General features: G+C 49.5%; 1 protein-coding gene across 18 annotated transcripts in view; it reads left to right on the top strand.

Moving 5' to 3' along the window:
* The window catches only part of Ptprf (protein tyrosine phosphatase receptor type F), a 99270-nt gene that overhangs the window by 19290 nt on the left and 62704 nt on the right, over positions 1 to 17276 (top strand). For all 18 annotated transcript variants that reach the window (XM_045149903.1, XM_045149900.1, XM_045149902.1 and 15 more), the window contains exons 4-5: positions 5962 to 6107; positions 6253 to 6394. In XM_045149903.1, coding sequence (XP_045005838.1) covers positions 5962 to 6107; positions 6253 to 6394 — 288 coding nt within the window. The remainder of the gene's footprint in view (positions 1 to 5961; positions 6108 to 6252; positions 6395 to 17276) is intronic.

The following is a 17276-nucleotide window of genomic DNA, read 5'->3' as shown; positions in this document are numbered from 1 at the left end:
CTACTGGAGCAGGGAAGGAAGGTGCCTTCGGGGACAGGGCATGTGACCTCCAGCTGATGGCTGTGAAGGCCACCCCATTCTGCAGGCAGACATGTGTGCATGCTGCGTTCAGTTACATGCACATGCAGAGCAGGGCTTCACTGTCAGCTGCGCTCAGCGCCCGGGCAGGCGAGGCTTGTGTGCAGTAATCTGGAGATGAGCCTGCACTCAGTCTGCCCATTTCTCAGTGTTTATGCAACGTTCGCTGGTGACGAAAAGTGCTGGCACTGGCCTTGGGTCACTGGACCAGATGTACACGTGTCATTCTGCCATGTGCTGGCCTGTGCTCATGGATTGGGGTGCCTTCCCCAGCGGGAAGCCTGTGCAGGCTCCTGCGTCTTCTATGAGGATTGATGTGGTCCAACTGGGGTACCATAGCTGCTGGCTAGTGACGGTCTGGCGGAAGGTGCCACTTGGGAACATGCTGCCCCAGAACCCAACCTCACGGTGGAGGCCAAATCAGTTCCTTTTTCAAGTCACTGACCTGCAGGGTCAATAGCTGGTGCTCAAGAATGTCCTAGAGCATACTGGGATCTACTGCCCAAAGGACTGTGCTGTGGTGAACCTGTGAGATTGAGGAGGGGAGCCACTGGCAGGGTGTCAGGCTGGGTAACAGCAGGTAACTGTGACAGAAAACTTCTTGTGTGTTAAGATAGCATCCTATTTCCCAGTCTCAAAAGTTCTGTTCAGGGCTGGGAGATGGTTTAAAAGTTAAGAGTGGGCTGGAGAGATGGCTTAGCGGTTAAGCGCTTGCCTGTGAAGCCTAAGGACCCCGGTTCGAGGCTCGGTTTCCCAGGTCCCACGTTAGCCAGATGCACAAGGGGGTGCATGCATCTGGAGTTTGTTTGCAGAGGCTGGAAGCCCTGGTGTGCCCATTCTCTCTCTCTCCCTCTATCTGTCTTTCTCTGTGTCTGTCGCTCTCAAATAAATAAATAAATAAATTTTTTAAAAAAGTTAAGAGTATTGCTTGCAAAGCCTCCCAGGCCAGGTTCAATTCCTCAGCACCCAGGTAAAGCCAAATGCAAAGTGGCCCATGTGTCTGAAATTCCAGTGTGCCTACACATGTGCATATACCATATCCATATGTGCATACATACATATATGCAAATAAAGAAAGGAAAACTTAGGGCTGGAGAGATGGCTCAGCAGTTAAGATGCTTGCCTGCAAAACCCAACAACCTGAGCTTGATTCCCCAGTATCTACATAAAGCCGATGCACAGTGGGGCATGCATCTGGAGTTTGCAGTGGCTGGAGGCCCTGGCATGCCCATATTCATTCCTTCATTCACTCATTCTCTCCCTCTCCCCATACAAATAAATAAAAGCTGGGTGTGGTGGCATATGCCTTAATCCCAGCACTCGGGAGGCAGAGGTAGGAGGTCACTGAGAGTTCAAGGTCACCCTGAACTACATAGTGAATTCCAGGTCAGCCTGGGCTAGAGTGAGACCCTACCTCAGAAAAACAAAACAAAAAAAAATATTTATTTATTTGAGAGTGTGACAGAGGGGGAGAAAGAAAGAGGCAGATAGACAGAGTGTGGGCACAGATGCATATACCACTTTGTGCATCTGGGTACTGGGGATTTAAACCTGGGTCCTTAGGCTTCACAGGTAAGCTTATCTTAACCACTAACCCCCCCCCCCGCCCCCCCCCCGCCGCCAAAGATTTTTTTTTTTAGAGCTCGGTTCAGATTCACTGAGAACCAGCTGGATTGGGCATAGAACAGAGAAGTCACAGTAGTGTGGTTTTGCCTGCCTGCCTGAGGACCTGACTGGTCATAAGGACATGATCTGTACTAGGATAGTAACCTGACTGGGACCCAAAGCAAGCTTCCACAGCCTGGCAGTGGGGGCCCATGAGAGAAGCAGGGCACATTCAAAGACAAGGAGGTGTGTATGGCCTGGCAGCCAGGCAGGCTTGGGGGGTGGACCAAGCCCACTAGGGTCCAAGCTGTGTTCTCAGCACAGTGTGTGACACCAAGAGAAAAAAGACAAAGCTGCAAAGGTTAAAAATTTGAGACAGTGTAGGGACAAGCTTTGTGTACCCCAGAGGTCTCCGGTGAACAGGTCCAGGATGAGGGGGATAGGAGTTTGGCTTTGGTGCTAGAGGTCCTGAGGGTGAGGAGGCTGTGTGGTGGGAAGCAAGGCAAGTACTGGGCAGAGGAGGCGCCCACCTGCCAGCCCTAGGCTGCACAGGGCTATGGCAGCACTGCCATTCTGGCCTCAGGCAATGGGCGGGGGCAGGGTTCTGGCTCCTCTCCAGCCTCCAAGGGCGGGCAGTGTTCTACCTCCTCAATGGCCCCAGGCCTTGGGCACAGTCCAGCCTCCACGAAGCTCCCAGGTCTGACCCTCCTCCTCCATATTTATCCTACCTGGCTGTCCTCCCCAGCTTCTCATGCTCTTTGTTTGGCTCAGAAACCCCGCCCTCCCCTACTCACTCCCAGCCATTCTGGTTCTACAGGTTTTAGCCTCTAGTTTCACTGTAGACAGGTTGAGGCAGGAGCTGGAGGGGCACTTATTCTTGGGGTTTCTCTCCCTTGCCTAGGGGGAAGTGTGTGTGAGGATCCCCCGTCTTTACCTGCCTCTTCCTCTGTTCATTCCTTCCACTGTTCGGCACCCCTGGGTGTCAGGAACTGGGTCAGATACCAGAGCAGGGCAGGTAACAGGACAGGCAGACATGGGATCTGCCCCGCCCAGAGTTATGTTCTGTGGGGGAATCAGCTATTAAACACCAGAACTGTGGAAAAAGCGATAGCCTTGAACATGTGCATCATAAACCACTAGCAAAAGTTAACAACCTCGCATTCAAGCCTAAACTGTGACAGTACTGTGGGAGGCAGAGGGAGCCGAAAGGGAAGGTGGTGACTTGCAGTGGTTAGTGTTCTGAGGAGATGATGTTTAAAGGTGAAGTAGAAGTAATGGGCAGTCGAAGAGGTTCTTAACAGAAGGAACAGTTTTCCAAGGCCTTGAGACTTCAGGGAGCACTGCTCATTGAGGGCTCCAAACCAGGACTCCGGGAAAATCACTGGCCCAGGTTCTGCCCTGGCAGGGCTTTATCTGCAGTTACAGGAGTTTATCTTTTTTATCCAGTGGGAGGCCTTTGGAGAGATTTGACTTGATGGAGGGAGGCTGTCTGTTCTCTGACTGCTGAAAAAAAAGAATGGAGGAAGTGAGCTGAAGGCAATGAGATGGCCCATGAAGGAAAGGTGGTGTCTTCACCTAGGTGATTGCGGTGTAGCTGGGAGCTGTGAACTATTGTGGGTTGATGGACAGGTGATAGCCTCAGTGGAGCCTGAGAACAGTGCTTAGACAGGCTTTGTATACCTGTGCATCCTGGGGGAGTCCTGAGTCTTCAAAGGCAGCACAGGGCAGGCCAGATGAGCAGGGATCCAGAACCCCTGGGTTGTCCTCAGGACCTTTCAGCTTCTCTGAGCCATCTGCCGTCATCTCCCATAGTCTCGAAGGGCAGAGTCAACAGGTTCCCTCCTACAAGGAGGTCACAGGTACCCAAAATGATTTAGAATTTGGATTAGACTCTATTCCAAACACTCTGAATCAGCATCGTTTATCTTCTGAGTCTATTTCCTGTCTGTAAAAGGGGAGTGATAACATACCTACCTTGTATAGTAAAGGGACTAGGGATAACTGCATCAGTGAAGGCCCCACACCTAAACATTTTCAGTACCCTTAAAAACAAGAATTAGCTGGTGTGGTGCTGCATGCCTTTAATTCCAGTACCTTTGAGGCAGAGATAGGAGGATTGCCAAGAGTTTGAGGCCACCCTGAAACTACATAGTGAATTCCAGGTCAGCCTGAGCTAGAATAAGACCCTACCTCAAAGAAAAAAAAAAAAAAAATTAGGGCTGAAGAAATGACTCAGTTTGCTTGCAAAGCCTGAGTTTGCCTCCCCAGTATCTACATAAAGCCACATAGTGGTACATGAATCTGGAATTCTCATTTTCAGTGGCAGGATACCCTGGTGTGCCCATCCTCTTTCTTTATTTCTCCTCTCTGTCTCTCAAATAAGTTAAATAAATAAATAAATAAAATAAACATTTTAAAAAGGGATAAATTTGCCAGGTGTCATGGTGCATGCCTTTAATTCCAGCACTTGGGAGGCAGAGGTAGGAGGATGGCCATGAGTTTGAAGCCACCCTGAGACTCCATAGTGAATTCCAGGCCAGCCTGGCCTAGAGTGAGACCCTACCTCAAAAAAACAAAACAAGAGCCAAGTGTGGTGGCTCACACCTTTAATCCTAGCACTCGGGAGGCAGAAGTTGGAGGATCAGAGGATTACCATGAGTTTGAGGTCACCCTGAGAATACAGAGTGAATTCCAGGTCAGCCTGGGCTACAGTAAGACCCTAGTTCAAAAAAAAAAACCAAATAATAAATTAAAAAATAAATTCTGGGGCTGGAGAGATAGCTTAGCGGTTAAGGTGCCTGAAAAAGTCTTAGGCCCAGGTTTGATTCCCTAGGACCCACGTAAACCAGATGCACAAGGTGGTGCATGCATCTGGAATTCATTTGCAGTGGCTAGAGGCCCTGATGCCCTCATTCTCTTTCTATATCTGCTTTTTTCTCTCTCAATGAATAAATATATGAAAAAGAATTCTGAACCTCCCTGCAGCCCTCATTCCTTCCAAGCTCCATCTTTGCTTCCTCACAACCAGTCCAGTCTTCCTTACATAGCCGCCGGCCTTCTCCTCCACTCCCCCACCTCAACTACTCTTCTGCCTCTAGTATAACTTTGGCCCCTCTCTGCTCTTGCCAAGGCTGTAGACAATGCCCTGTAAATTCTGTTTGCCAGATGTTTTGGACTCTTCACTGGCCTGAGTTCAAGCCCTAAATGTCCCAGTACTCACTGGCTATGTGACCTTAGGCAAGTGATTTGACCTCTCAGCTTATAAATAGGAGACACTAATGACGAAAGACAAAATGAGTTAAAGTACCTGGTGTAGAATAGGTGCTTCTCGACTGTGTTTGCACCCATGGGCACCAAACAGGTCTGAAAGGTCATTTCTTGTGGCATTAGCCCTTTCTGGAGCTGTGCATTGGCCTGATTAATAGGAAATGGATCCGCTGTCAGGATTAACAAGCATTGCCACATCTTAATGAGCTGGCTTCTCTGAGCTTTTTACCTTGAGTGTGGGATTCGAAGGGATAAGGGGCTATGGATCAGCCCCAGCGTGTAAACTAAGGTGTGGCAGGACCTTGATTGAGCCCTTTTTCTCCCCTTCCCTGCATCCTGTGGAGGAAGACCTCAGGAGTGCTTCCTCCTTCCCCATCCCTCCTGTGGAAAGGTATTCTCCAAGCCAGTGGGGGCAGGGACCTGAGTGAGATTTGTAGGGAGGTATCTACCTGGGAAGCCATCCAGAAACATGCTGGAGTTGGAATATCCAGGCTGGCGGGGCTGGAGCAAAGGGGTCCCAGGGTCTGCTTGCCTGAGTCTTGGGATAAATGGAGCTATCATAAGCCTAGATGGAGAGTCTTGGGGAAATGCTTGGACTCTTCCCAGAGAGCAACTCTGGCATTTTTTTTTTTTTTTTTGAATAATGGGTGGGAGACACAGGGAAGCAGGAACCCCAGACTCCAGATTCAAGGGTTCACATTGCACTGTGCCTTTCACCAGCTGTGTCATGTTGAACAGATCCCTTGACCTCTCTGTGCCTTAATTTTCTTCTCTATAAACAGTAATTATAACACCCACTTTATAGGCTTCAAAGAGTTTATAAATGTTCACCTCTTTGAACAGTGCCTGGCACTTATTAAGCACTTTATAAAGGTTAGGTGTCATTATTATTTTCTCAGAGTCTTCCTTGTCCCTCACCCCCCACCCCCCACCCCCGTAACTGCCATTTGTAGGGTTAGCCATGCCTGATGTGATCATGCCACTGTGACTTGGTTTCTCTATCTCTTCCAGGCAAACCTGTCTTCGTTAAGGTCCCTGAAGACCAGATTGGACTTTCAGGAGGGGTGGCTTCCTTCGTGTGTCAAGCCACAGGGGAGCCCAAGCCTCGTATCACGTGGATGAAGAAGGGGAAGAAAGTCAGCTCCCAGCGCTTTGAGGTATGACAGGGTTTTCTGCATCTGGTCAGCCTCTTGCTCCTCTCAGTCTTTCTTCCCAGAGGTTTTTCAGGGTTATAAGGAAAACTGGCCCTAGGAGGTCCCCATACCCCCAGCTGGCTGTGACCACATGTCTGTCCTCTGACAGGTAATTGAGTTTGACGACGGAGCAGGGTCAGTACTGCGAATCCAGCCATTACGGGTGCAGCGAGACGAAGCCATCTACGAATGTACAGCCACCAACAGTCTGGGCGAGATCAACACAAGTGCCAAGCTCTCAGTGCTTGAAGGTATGTGACAGGACGGCATGGCGTGCAGGTAGACTGATATATAGGGAAAGTCACCCAGCTGTGGCTCTGCCATGGGCCACGTGCATTTAGCAGAAAGGAGGGCTTGGCCGTCTTTGGGTGAGTGAGAGTCAGTGCTGACCGTCCCTGAATGACAGCTGTGTATGTGATGCCTGTTCTGCTGAGCCGGATCATTGCTTGAATGGAGTCTGGTTCAGCTTCAAGGTCTGCAGCTGCAGCTGTGTATCTCCAGACCTATGTGGCCATGGCAATGGATGAGATTCTCTGTGGGACCTGGCCATTGGTGTGTGGTTTCCCCTATGAGCAAGAGTCCCAGGCTAGGAGCTGGGCTCTCCTCTCTATGTGAGTTTTAGTGTCTTTTGTCATTTGATGGCTCCTTTTTTCTTTTTTTAATTTGTCTTCATTTATTTGTAAACAGAGAGAGAATGAGAATGGGTGCACCAGGGCATCTAGCCACTGCAAATGAACTCCAGATGCATGCACCACTTTGTGTATCTGGCTTTACGTGGGTACCTCAGTCATTAGGCTTTGCAGGCAAGCGCTTTAACCACTGAGCCATCTCTCCAGCCTAGGTGGCTCCTTCAATGAACGTTCCTAGATTGCCTTGAAGCCCAGAAGGTCATTTAAAAATTTTTTTTGGTTTATTTTTATTTATTTATTTGAGAGTAACAGAGAAAGAGGCAGATAGAGAGTATGGGCGTGCCAGGGCCTCCAGCCACTGCAAATGAACTCCAGATACGTGCGCCCCCTTGTGCATCTGGCTAATGTGGGTCCTGGGGAATGGAGCCTCAAACTGGGGTCCTCAGGCTTCACAAGCAAGCTCTTAACCGCCAAGCCATCTCTCCAGTCCCCAGAAGGTCATTTAATGCATGCTACCCTCAGCTGTTGCCCAGTGAGTTCTGTAGGGACAGTCTAAGGGGACTAGTGAAGCCCAAGGAAGTGTAAGTTCTGAGTCTAGTCTCAAAAGAGGGAGAGAGGGGAACTAGAGGTGCATTTGGCTTCTCATCATGTGCAAGGGCCCAATGTAGGGCATGAGGGAGAGGCAGAATTTTCAGAGAAATGCTAGTAATCCAGTTTTTTTGTTTGTTTGTTTGTTTTGGTGGTGGTTGAGAAGCTAGAGGGTCAGGAAGAAAAAGTGGGGAGCATTCATCATGAGTCTGGAGGGAAGGTCACATAGGGCCAGGGTGAGAAGCAAACACTTTTCTGGACATAGAGAGCCATAAAGTAGGGTGGTGGGGCATAGCATGATTAGACCTTAGCCATATGGATTCATCAGTCTAAACATGCATTTTCAAAATACAGTATTGGCTGTGGCTTTCTTTTTTAAATGAAATACTAACATCTGCTCATCATTACAAAGTTGAGAAGGGGTGGAGAGATGGCTTAGCCATTAAGGAGGTTGCCTACAGAGCCAAAGGAGCCAGGTTTGATTTCCCAGAACTCATGTAAGCCAGATGCACAAGGTGGTGCATGTGTCTGGAGTTCATTTGCAGTGGCTGGAGGACCTGGCACTGCCCCCCCAACCCTGCCGCTATCTTAAATAATTAAAAATAAATAAAAAGAAAATTGAGATGTGTAGAATAGTACATAAGGATAAGTAAAAATCACAATCCTTCCTCTGCTGATATTGTTTATTTCCTTGTGGCCTGTTTTCTGAGTGTGTACACACACACACACACACACACACACACACACACCTACCTCGTGGGGGGATAGAGATTATCTGCTGTCCAGTGACTTGCAGAATGGTTTAGAGGGTTTGTTGTTGTTGTTGTTTTTTGAGGTAGAGTCTCACTGTAATCCAGGCTGGCCTGGAATTGACTATGTAGTCTCAGGGTGGCCTTGAACTCATGACAATCCTCCTACCTCTGCCTCCCAGAATTCTGGAATTAAAGGTGTGTGCCACCATGCCTGGTTTAGAAGTGTTTTTTTTTTTTTTTTAATTTTAATTTTGTTTGTTTATTAGAGAGACAGGGAGAGGGGGGAGAGAATGGGCGTGCTGGACCCTCTAGCCACTGCAAATGAGCTCCAGACACATGCACCACCATGTACATCTGGCTTATGTGGCGTGGGTTCTGGGGAATCACAGCTGAGTCCTTAGGCTTCATAGGCAAGTGACTTAACTGCTAAGCCATTTCTCCAGCCCTGTTTTGTTTTTTAATTTTCAATTTGTATTCATTTGTTTGTATGCCTGTGTGGTGTGTTTGTATGTATGCATGCAAAGGCTGACTTAAGGTGTCTTCCTCTATTGCTTTCCTCTATATCTTTTTTTTCTCAAGTATATTTTATTTATTTATTTATTTGAGAGAGAGAAAGAAAGAGAATGGGCACACCAGGGCTTCCAGCCACTGCAAACGAACTCCAGATGCATACACCCCCTTGTGCATCTGGCTTAAGTGGGTCCTGGAGAATCGAACCGGGATCCTTTGGCTTTGCAGGCAAATGGCTTAACCACTAAGCCATCTCTCCAGCCCTCCTCTGTATTTTTACTGAGATAGGGGTTTCTCAGTTGAGTCTAGAGCTCACTGATTGGCTAGTCTAGCTAGACAATCTCCTCCCCTCATTCCTTCTGTCCACCTGTGCTGGGGTCATAGGTGGGTTACCATGCCCATCCAACAATTACACAGGTGCTGGGGATCCCAGCTCTGATCCTTGTTCCCCATACTTTCCATCTCCTGAGCCCAGAGATAATGTCTTTGTTTTTTCCAATGCTGAGTATCGAACCCAGGGATTTTCATACTAAGCAAGCAGTCTATCACTAAGCGGTATCCCTAGTCCTTGTTTTTCAAATTAAAAAAAAAAAATACTGTGAACATTTTCCTTGCCATTAAATACTCTTCTGCTTTATTGATTTTAATCACTATGGGTAAACTGTCACATGGAAGTACCCTAGTTTATTTAGCTTTTCCCTTATTGTTGGGTACATATGTTGTTCCCAGCTCTCTGTAAGGTGCCATACATGTCCCTGAAGCTAGATGTAGTCACTTTTCCAATAATGTCCTTATTCTAAGTTCATGGAGTAGAATTGCTGAGTCAAAGGGCACATGCATTTTTAAGCCTTCAATATTTCTAGGAGATTGTATCAGTTTATATTACTGCCAAGGAGGGCATAAGAGGGCGTCTTTTCTGCCCATCTTCACCAGCAGTGAAAATTACCATTAAAAAAAAGTCTTTGCTAAGTTAATAGGCAAAAAATGGCATCTCAATTTAATTTGCATTTCTTTGATTACGAGAGTAGTTGAACATCTTTTCACATTGGCCATTTTTACGCCATGGCTTTATGTGTTCACACATACATCCGTTCAGTAACTCTTACATCTGTGTGTTTTTTGTGAATCAGTGGATTCAAACAGAGCTTCCACAGGCCCTCTGGTTTAGAGGGGCCGTAGAGAACAGTGGTAAAGACAGGGATTCTGGACCACTTACTTATCATGGAGCCTTGGACCAGTAACTATGCCTCTGAGCCTCATTTGCTCCATCTGTAAACCAGGGTATAAAACCCACCATCCATGGTGGTATGGAGTAGTGCATACAATGCAATTAATCATATCCCAGGGTTTCAGTGTGAATGGAGGTTGGTTTGGGGCTGACAGTTGTGTATTCTGAGACCTACACACCTGAGCTGATGATGATGCCTACCATCATCAGGTAGGTGGTGCCCACCATCCACTCCATCTGGGGGGGGGGGGAATCTGTTGGTCAGGGGCCCAGAAGACTAACGGGCCAAGATCGCTGATAACATACACTTACATATATACCAGGAAGAAAGAGAGAGGCCGATGGAGAGAATGAGTGTGCCAGGCAGGGCCTCCAGCTTCGTTAAATGAACTGCAGACGCATGTACCACCTTGTGCATCTGGCTTGTTTGGATTCTGAGGAATTGAATCTGGGTCGTTAAGCTTCACAGGCAAGCACCTTAACTGCTAAGCCATCTCTCCAACCCCAAGATCAGTGGTTTTGTGAGGTTCTTCCCTACCACTTCTGACTTCATTTCCTCACTTGTCACCTGTAGGCAAGTATTTCTGCCCTATACTTCCTCCTTTTATAGAGACATCTGTCCTGCTTGAGTATTTGGGTGGAGTCTGAAAGTCTGGAACTATGGCAGGTAGGCATCTTCTGGGTTTCTCAGGCTACAGAGTAGGATCTCCTTGTTAGTGTTCACGGAGAATACCCAGAGGCCCTAAGCCCAGCCTTCTGGCTCAGGAGCTCTGACATTCCACCTTGTATTAGTCAGGGTTCTCTAGAGGAACAGAATTACTAGAATGAATTATTTTATAAAGGGAATTTATTGGATTAGCTTACAGTAGTCCAATAGCAGTTGCAGGCCTGAGAATCACCGAACCTGGTAGCTGCTCAGTCCACGTGGCCAGATGCCTCAGCAGTCCCGACCCGGCACTGCAGATGGTGCCGGAAAGCCTGGAGGCCTCCTGAGGAGCCGGAAAGCCTGGAGGCTTCCTGAGGAGCCGCTGGGTTTCGATCCACGTGGGTCTTCAGTTGATGTTGGTCTTTAGTCCGCACTGGTCTTCAATCCACGCTAGAAGGTAGGGAGCAGCTCCGGCAGCCAAGTGGAAGGAAGGAAGGAAAAAAGGGAACTCTTCTACCCAGAGCTTCCTTATATCAAGTCCCTCTCTGAGCGGGACCGCCCACTCTGGGGGAAGGGCTCACCCTGGGAGAAAGACCTCCTCCTTTAGTTGATCCTTCCTAGGAGCAGTCTGTGGATTACTAAACAGATCAAGTTGACAACACCTTAACTATCACATACCTATTAGCTTCACGTTTTAAAGGATTAGGGAAGGTAGTCTTTCGGGCTGAGGGAGGAGGACTCAATCAACATTTATAAATGGCTGCCGTTGGGCTGGAGAGATGGCTTAGCAGTTAAGCGCTTGCCTGTGAAGCCTAAGGACCCCAGTTCGAGGCTCGGTTCCCCAGGTCCCACGTTAGCCAGATGCACAAGGGGGCGCACGCGTCTGGAGTTCGTTTGCAGAGGCTGGAAGCCCTGGCGCGCCCATTCTCTCTCTCTCTCCCTCTATCTGTCTTTCTCTCTGTGTCTGTCTCTCTCAAATAAATAAATAAATAAAAATTAAAATAAAAATAAAAATAAAAATAAATGGCTGCCATTGGGAGGGCCCTTCCTGCTCGAGTTTCTTTTCAGGGTTTAGGAGCATGTGTTTTTTTGTGGTACTGTGGATGGAATCTGGAGCCAAGCACTTAATTTGTATCCCTAGTCCCAGGCTTGGGGATGTATATGTGTGCCTCTCAGGAGTGGGAGGTGTCTGATGAGAGTATGGAGTAGGTCCCTGGTGTCATGGAGGAGGTGTTTTGTGGCCCTTTGTGAGCCCCTCTTGATTCTGAAACACAGTACCCACAAGACAAGATGCTGGCTGACCTGTCCTGTTGGTCTGTATTATCTTGACCAGCTTTGGACTTGGCACAAAGACATGTCAGGGGGTAGGGACTCAGGGAAGCAGCCTGAATGTGACCACTCCCGCACTCCTCCTCCTCCTCGGCTTTGGAGAGAAGGAAAGCTGGGATGCTTGCAGGAAGTGAGTGAAAAATGGCTTGACTAGAGTTCTGGGGTGGCACCAGGGAACAGGTAGGGTCACTCTTCTGAGGCTACCACAAGGTCTGAGGAGAAGTCAGAAGTTGGGGACTGGGTATAAGGGTTGGGTCCCTTACCCAAGTCACATTGCATGTACTGTAGCTTCCTAATATGCAAGGTGGGTGTCACCTTGTCCTGTCACTTTGGGAGCAGCTGGGGGATGCCCGGGAGACCTGGCTCATGTGTTGGATCTGTGTATCCACAAAAGGGAGCCCTTGCTTCACTCTACCCCTGGCCCAGCATTTTTCACATCAGCTTCCTGCTCTTGGACTACTTCCACTTTAGCCTCTGGGGACACCGCCATGCCAGGTCCCTCATGACCTCTTCACTCTTATGTCAGAGCAGGACCACTTACTCCAGGTGTGGCTCTGTGAGTCCTAGGCCACTGTCCTGGGATGGTCAGCCTAGTGCCTCACTGGGGTCACAAGGGCCAGCTCCAGGGTGGGGGTGTCCAGCACAAGCTGGCTGGGGTTGGGCCCACCCTGTCCTGGGCTGTGATGGGCGCAGGGGCCCCACAGCCCAGCGTTCCTGTCTGAGTGGTAATTGAAGCCATTAGCGCGCCAGCCTCTCCCTCGCCGGGTAATGGCAGGAAAAGCTCTTCTCGCTCCACACTCTTGAGGCGGCAGCTGAATCACTCCCCCTCCAACCCACCCGCTGCCGCCACTGAGACAGGGAATCTGACATTTTCCCTCACGAGGGAGGGGAGCAGTGGGGGAAGGGAGGCAAGCCTTGATTCCAGGCCTTTCCCTACAGAAGGAAGGAGATAGTGAGGGTCTTGAGCTCGGTCTGGAGGTCATGCGTTCTGTAGGGGCTGCAGGGTCCAAACCAGGCAGAATTGTGATCGGAAAGCCCCAGGAGGAGGCTGGATAGCCAAAAGTGTAGATAGGGCTCTGATGACTGGATATGTTCTGGAAGGTTCACAGGGCATCAACCAAGAGAAAGAGGGAGAAAAGAGGCTGTAGAATAGGGATGGACTATTTGTGACTTGTCCTGGGGGCCTGACTCAAGGGCTATGAGTGGAAGTGGCAGTAATTGTCTTGTCATAGTGTGGCCAGTAATGTGCTGGGAGTTGTATGGGTGTTCCGTATACCACATATGCAAAAGTAGTGCGTGTAAGGGGTGTGGGGTGGGGTATACGCCGGGGGTGGGCCTCACATGCTGTGTGTGCGGAAGGGGACGTGCACGTGAGGGTGTGGGGTGGGGTGTACACAAGGGGTGGGCCTCACATGCTGTGTGTGCGGAAGGGGACGTGCGCGTGAGGGTGTGGGGTGGGGTGTACACAAGGGGTGGGCCTCACATGCTGTGTGTGCGGAAGGGGACGTGCATGTGAGGGTGTGGGGTGGGGTGTACACAAGGGGTGGGCCTCACATGCTGTGTGTGTGGAAGGGGATGTGCACGTGAGGGTGTGGGGTGGGGTGTACACAAGGGGTGGGCCTCACACCTTATGTGTGTGGAAGGGGACGTGCATGTACATGCCTCATGTAGTGGTGGAGGTATGGTGCATACAGCAGATGGCATGTACCTTAGGGGCTGTGTATGCAGCAGGTTGTATGTACACACACCCACGTACACAGCAGGCAGTGCGGGGTGTTGCATGGGTGAGGCATGTATCTGCAGCAGCATGTATCTCAGGAGATGTGTGGACAGCATGTGAGTCAGCAGCCTGAACTGAACATGTAGGATCAGGTTTGTGCTGGTCAGAGGTGCTGTGTCCAGGCTCATTGTCTCTGGGACCCTACATGTACTCTGCTTGGATCTGCTGGTTAGCCAGATCAGGTGGGACAGGATGGTGTAGGACTGAAGTATTGTCAGCAACTACAGTGACACCTCAGTAGTTCCTCTGTAGCTAGGCCAGGAGGAAGATTCACCAGACAGGGGTCCTTTGGGAGATTTGAGGCCCCTGTTCTCTTCTTCCCCTCCCTCTAACAAGTCTGCCTGTTCCCATCGGGCCTCTGAGTCTGTTAACTGTTCAGGACTATGCCAGCCAGCCCAAGAATCCAGCTAACATATAGTGTTGCTTACTTAAGAGCTGGCTGTGGAAGGGGCAGATGAGCAGGCGTGTGGGGTCGGGAGGGGGCATGTCAGTGTAGCACTAGCCCTGGACCTTTGTGTTCTGCAGTGGCTCTCATTCTGGAAGGCTCTGGGGTGATGGAACCTCTTGATCTCCCAACAAAAAAAAACAACAGTCTCGGCCTGGAGAGATGGCTTAGCAGTTAAGGCGCTTGCCTACAAAGCCAAAGGACCTAGGTTTGATTCTCCAGGACCCATGTTAGCCAGATGCACAAGGGGGCTCACGCATCTGGAGTTTATTTGCAGTGGTTGGAGGCCCCGGTATGCCCATTCTCTTTCTCCTTCTCTTTCTCTGTCAAATAAATTTAAAAAAAAAAAAAAATGGGTTTTAAGAAGTCTCTTTTTTAAACAGCCCCAATAAGAAACCTATGGCCTGGTCCCAAGATGTTCTGGGCTGGGCAGAATGAACAAGTATATGTTTTCTAGAATGTCATCTCTCCCTGCTCCACCCTCTTCCCTGGCCCTTGGCTTTTCTGTTCATTCCCTCTACCCTTAGTGGAGTGACTTGGCCCAGGCCTTAGCATGAGGAGCAAGGAGTTTTGATACAGAGCTATGGTAGAAAGGGTCCTAGAAGCTGGACCCCAAGCTAGCCTTTGCCCTTCCCCCTGGCATCTGAAGCATGTCCGTGCCTCTGGTCCAGGGTCTGTGGTTTCTGTGACCTGTCCTTTCACTTGCTGTGGCCACATTAGATTTCAGGACAATTGCTAATGTGAGGTTCTACAGTCAGTTCTTGGAGGTTCTGGGCCCAAGCTTGAGATACAAGAGGTGTCAGGGAGGTAGGCACTGCCAGGGGAGCCTAGGAAGTCAGATTCTGGGCTTCTTGGCCTCTGGAATCCTCCATTTTTCTCTAGTTCTGATCTTTACAACCCAAACTGGGGCTAGGGAGATGGTTCAGTGGCTAAACTTGCCAACTTGCAAAACTTGCTTGACCCAGGGTTCAACTCCCCAGTACTTGAGTACAGATACACACCAGGTATAGTGGCCTACATCCTAATCCCAGCACTGAGAAGCCTGTGGTAGGAAGGTTACCATGAGTTGAGGCCAGCCAGTAGCTAGAGTGAGTTCCAGTCAACCTGGTCTAGTGAGACCCTGACTCAAAACAAACAAACAGCAGCAAAACAAAACAAAACAAAAAATTATGATAAGCAAGGGACTGGAGAGATGTCTTAGCAGTTAAGGTATTTACCTGGGAAGCCTGAAGACCCAGGTTCAATTCCCCAGTACTCACATAAACCAGCTGCACAAGGTGGCACATGCCTATGGAGTTCATTTGCAATGCCTGGAGGCCCTGATACGCCCATTCTCTCCCCGCCCCTATTTTGCCTTTTTCTCTTAAAAATAAATACATAAAATAAAAACAAGCAAAAAACAGATACAAGTGACATACATGCCTGGTGTTTGCAGCAGCAAGAGTCTGCTTATGCCCACATATACACACATATTTATCCTCCGGAGGTATGAACAACCCTTTCTCTTCTGTTAGCTTTGGACATTAGGCACCTCCCTTGAACCAAACCTAGCTCCCCAGCCCTGTAAGTCACAGGTGCTTCATAAACCTGGTTATCCCCTTTGCCTCTGGCTTATGGCCATGGACTAAGCCAGCAGCTCCAGGAACAGCTCTATACATTAGAGATCTTAAACAATCCTAGATATATATGTTCTCCATCCTTGATAAGGTGCCCCTTCCCCAATCGCTGGGGACGAGGGGATTTTCTGACAGGGAGTAGCAGGATCACATTCATGCTTCAGAAGTTCCTGTGGGTACAGAGTAAGACGAAAGTTTATGACATCAGTGAAAGATGGATGCATTCTAGGCAAGAGCTAGCATTAGCATGAAATGGCATGGTAGGGGAAAGAGGGGAACAGATTATGAGCAGGTTCTGTAGTGTCTTGCCAAGCTACATGTGGGATCCAAGAAGCAGGTGCCTGGGTTCCTGGAAGCTTCAGGGCTAGGTAGATGGTGGTACCCTTTTCTAAGATATGGATATGGGAAGGCCCATGTCAGAAGGCACAAGTTGATGGGTAAGGTTTGAAATCTGTCTCGTTAGATCTATGCAGATATCCAGGCAAGGATACTGAGAAGGCCTGGCACTCTCAAGGGACAGTTGGAAATGGAGTCATGAAGACCAAGAAATGGCAGATCTCTGGGAGCCATAGCCAAGACTGGAGGAGCCCCAGGAACTGATTGTTTCTCATGGGAGGAGGTTCCTGTGAGATAGGAAGGGAGCCAGGGACTTGTGAAACCAATGCAAGGTGATGAAAGTGTGTGAAGGCACAGAGGCCAGGCACGATGAGTGCTGAGAAGTGTCCTTTGGATTTAGCCCTGGAGATGTCCTTGACCTTGCTGCAGGAGTCAGTGGGGGTGGCAGCAGGACCACAGGGGCCTGAGGAGTGAGTGGGAGGCTGTCAGTGGTCTGGAGTGACGAGGAGCAGGGCCTGAGCCTAGAGAGGTGAATGGATGAAAAGAATCTCTGGAGCAGGACTGAGATGAGAGAACCCCAGAAGAGGAGGGTCCAACATCGTCAGAGCCTGGAACAGGAATCAGGAATTGCCTGTGGGTTCACTGGGTGTGTGTGGTAGGGTCTCTTTACCTACAGGGGCAGCAGTGTGGAGTGCCAGGGGAGCCCCAGGGAGGGGAGATTACTGAGGGGGAGGCCATGGCTGCCGACAGGCCCCAAACAGCTCAGACTCAAAAACAAAACAGGCTTTTAAGATGCCAAGTTTGATGAAATCGGAGTGCTGGAAGAGGTGGGAGTTTTCTCTTGGAAAAACAGCTGAAAATCGAGACTGAAAGCTGCGAAGAGAAACGGGCCCCAGGCCCCCCTTACTGCTTGGAAGCTTGGGGGTGGGGCTGGACCCTGAGAGGGTGTTTACAGATCTGGGTAGGACTTCTGAGTTGCCTTGGCCCTGTCCCTGCAGAGGATTAACACTGCCTCAGAGACAGGTCTGAGGGCAGGGGGAGCTGGCGGGCCTGCCGCCCATGGGGTTCTGCCATGGCTTTCATTTTTGCATATGTCTCCAGGTGTGCATGTGTCGGCACATGTGTATCTGTGACTCTGCACGTCTCCACATGTGTTTCCATGTCTCTGCACATACTACCTCTAGATCTGCTTGCAGGAGTCTGTTGCCACAGGTGCTTGTTACTGCAGATGCCCCTCCACACGCACATGTAGGTTTCTATTTTTGCACCTGTTT

Source organism: Jaculus jaculus, chromosome 5 (assembly GCF_020740685.1).
Source record: "Jaculus jaculus isolate mJacJac1 chromosome 5, mJacJac1.mat.Y.cur, whole genome shotgun sequence".
Taxonomy (NCBI): Eukaryota; Metazoa; Chordata; class Mammalia; order Rodentia; family Dipodidae; genus Jaculus; species Jaculus jaculus.
Note: the sequence above shows the minus strand (reverse complement) of the source record. Positions and strands in the feature narration are given on the sequence as shown.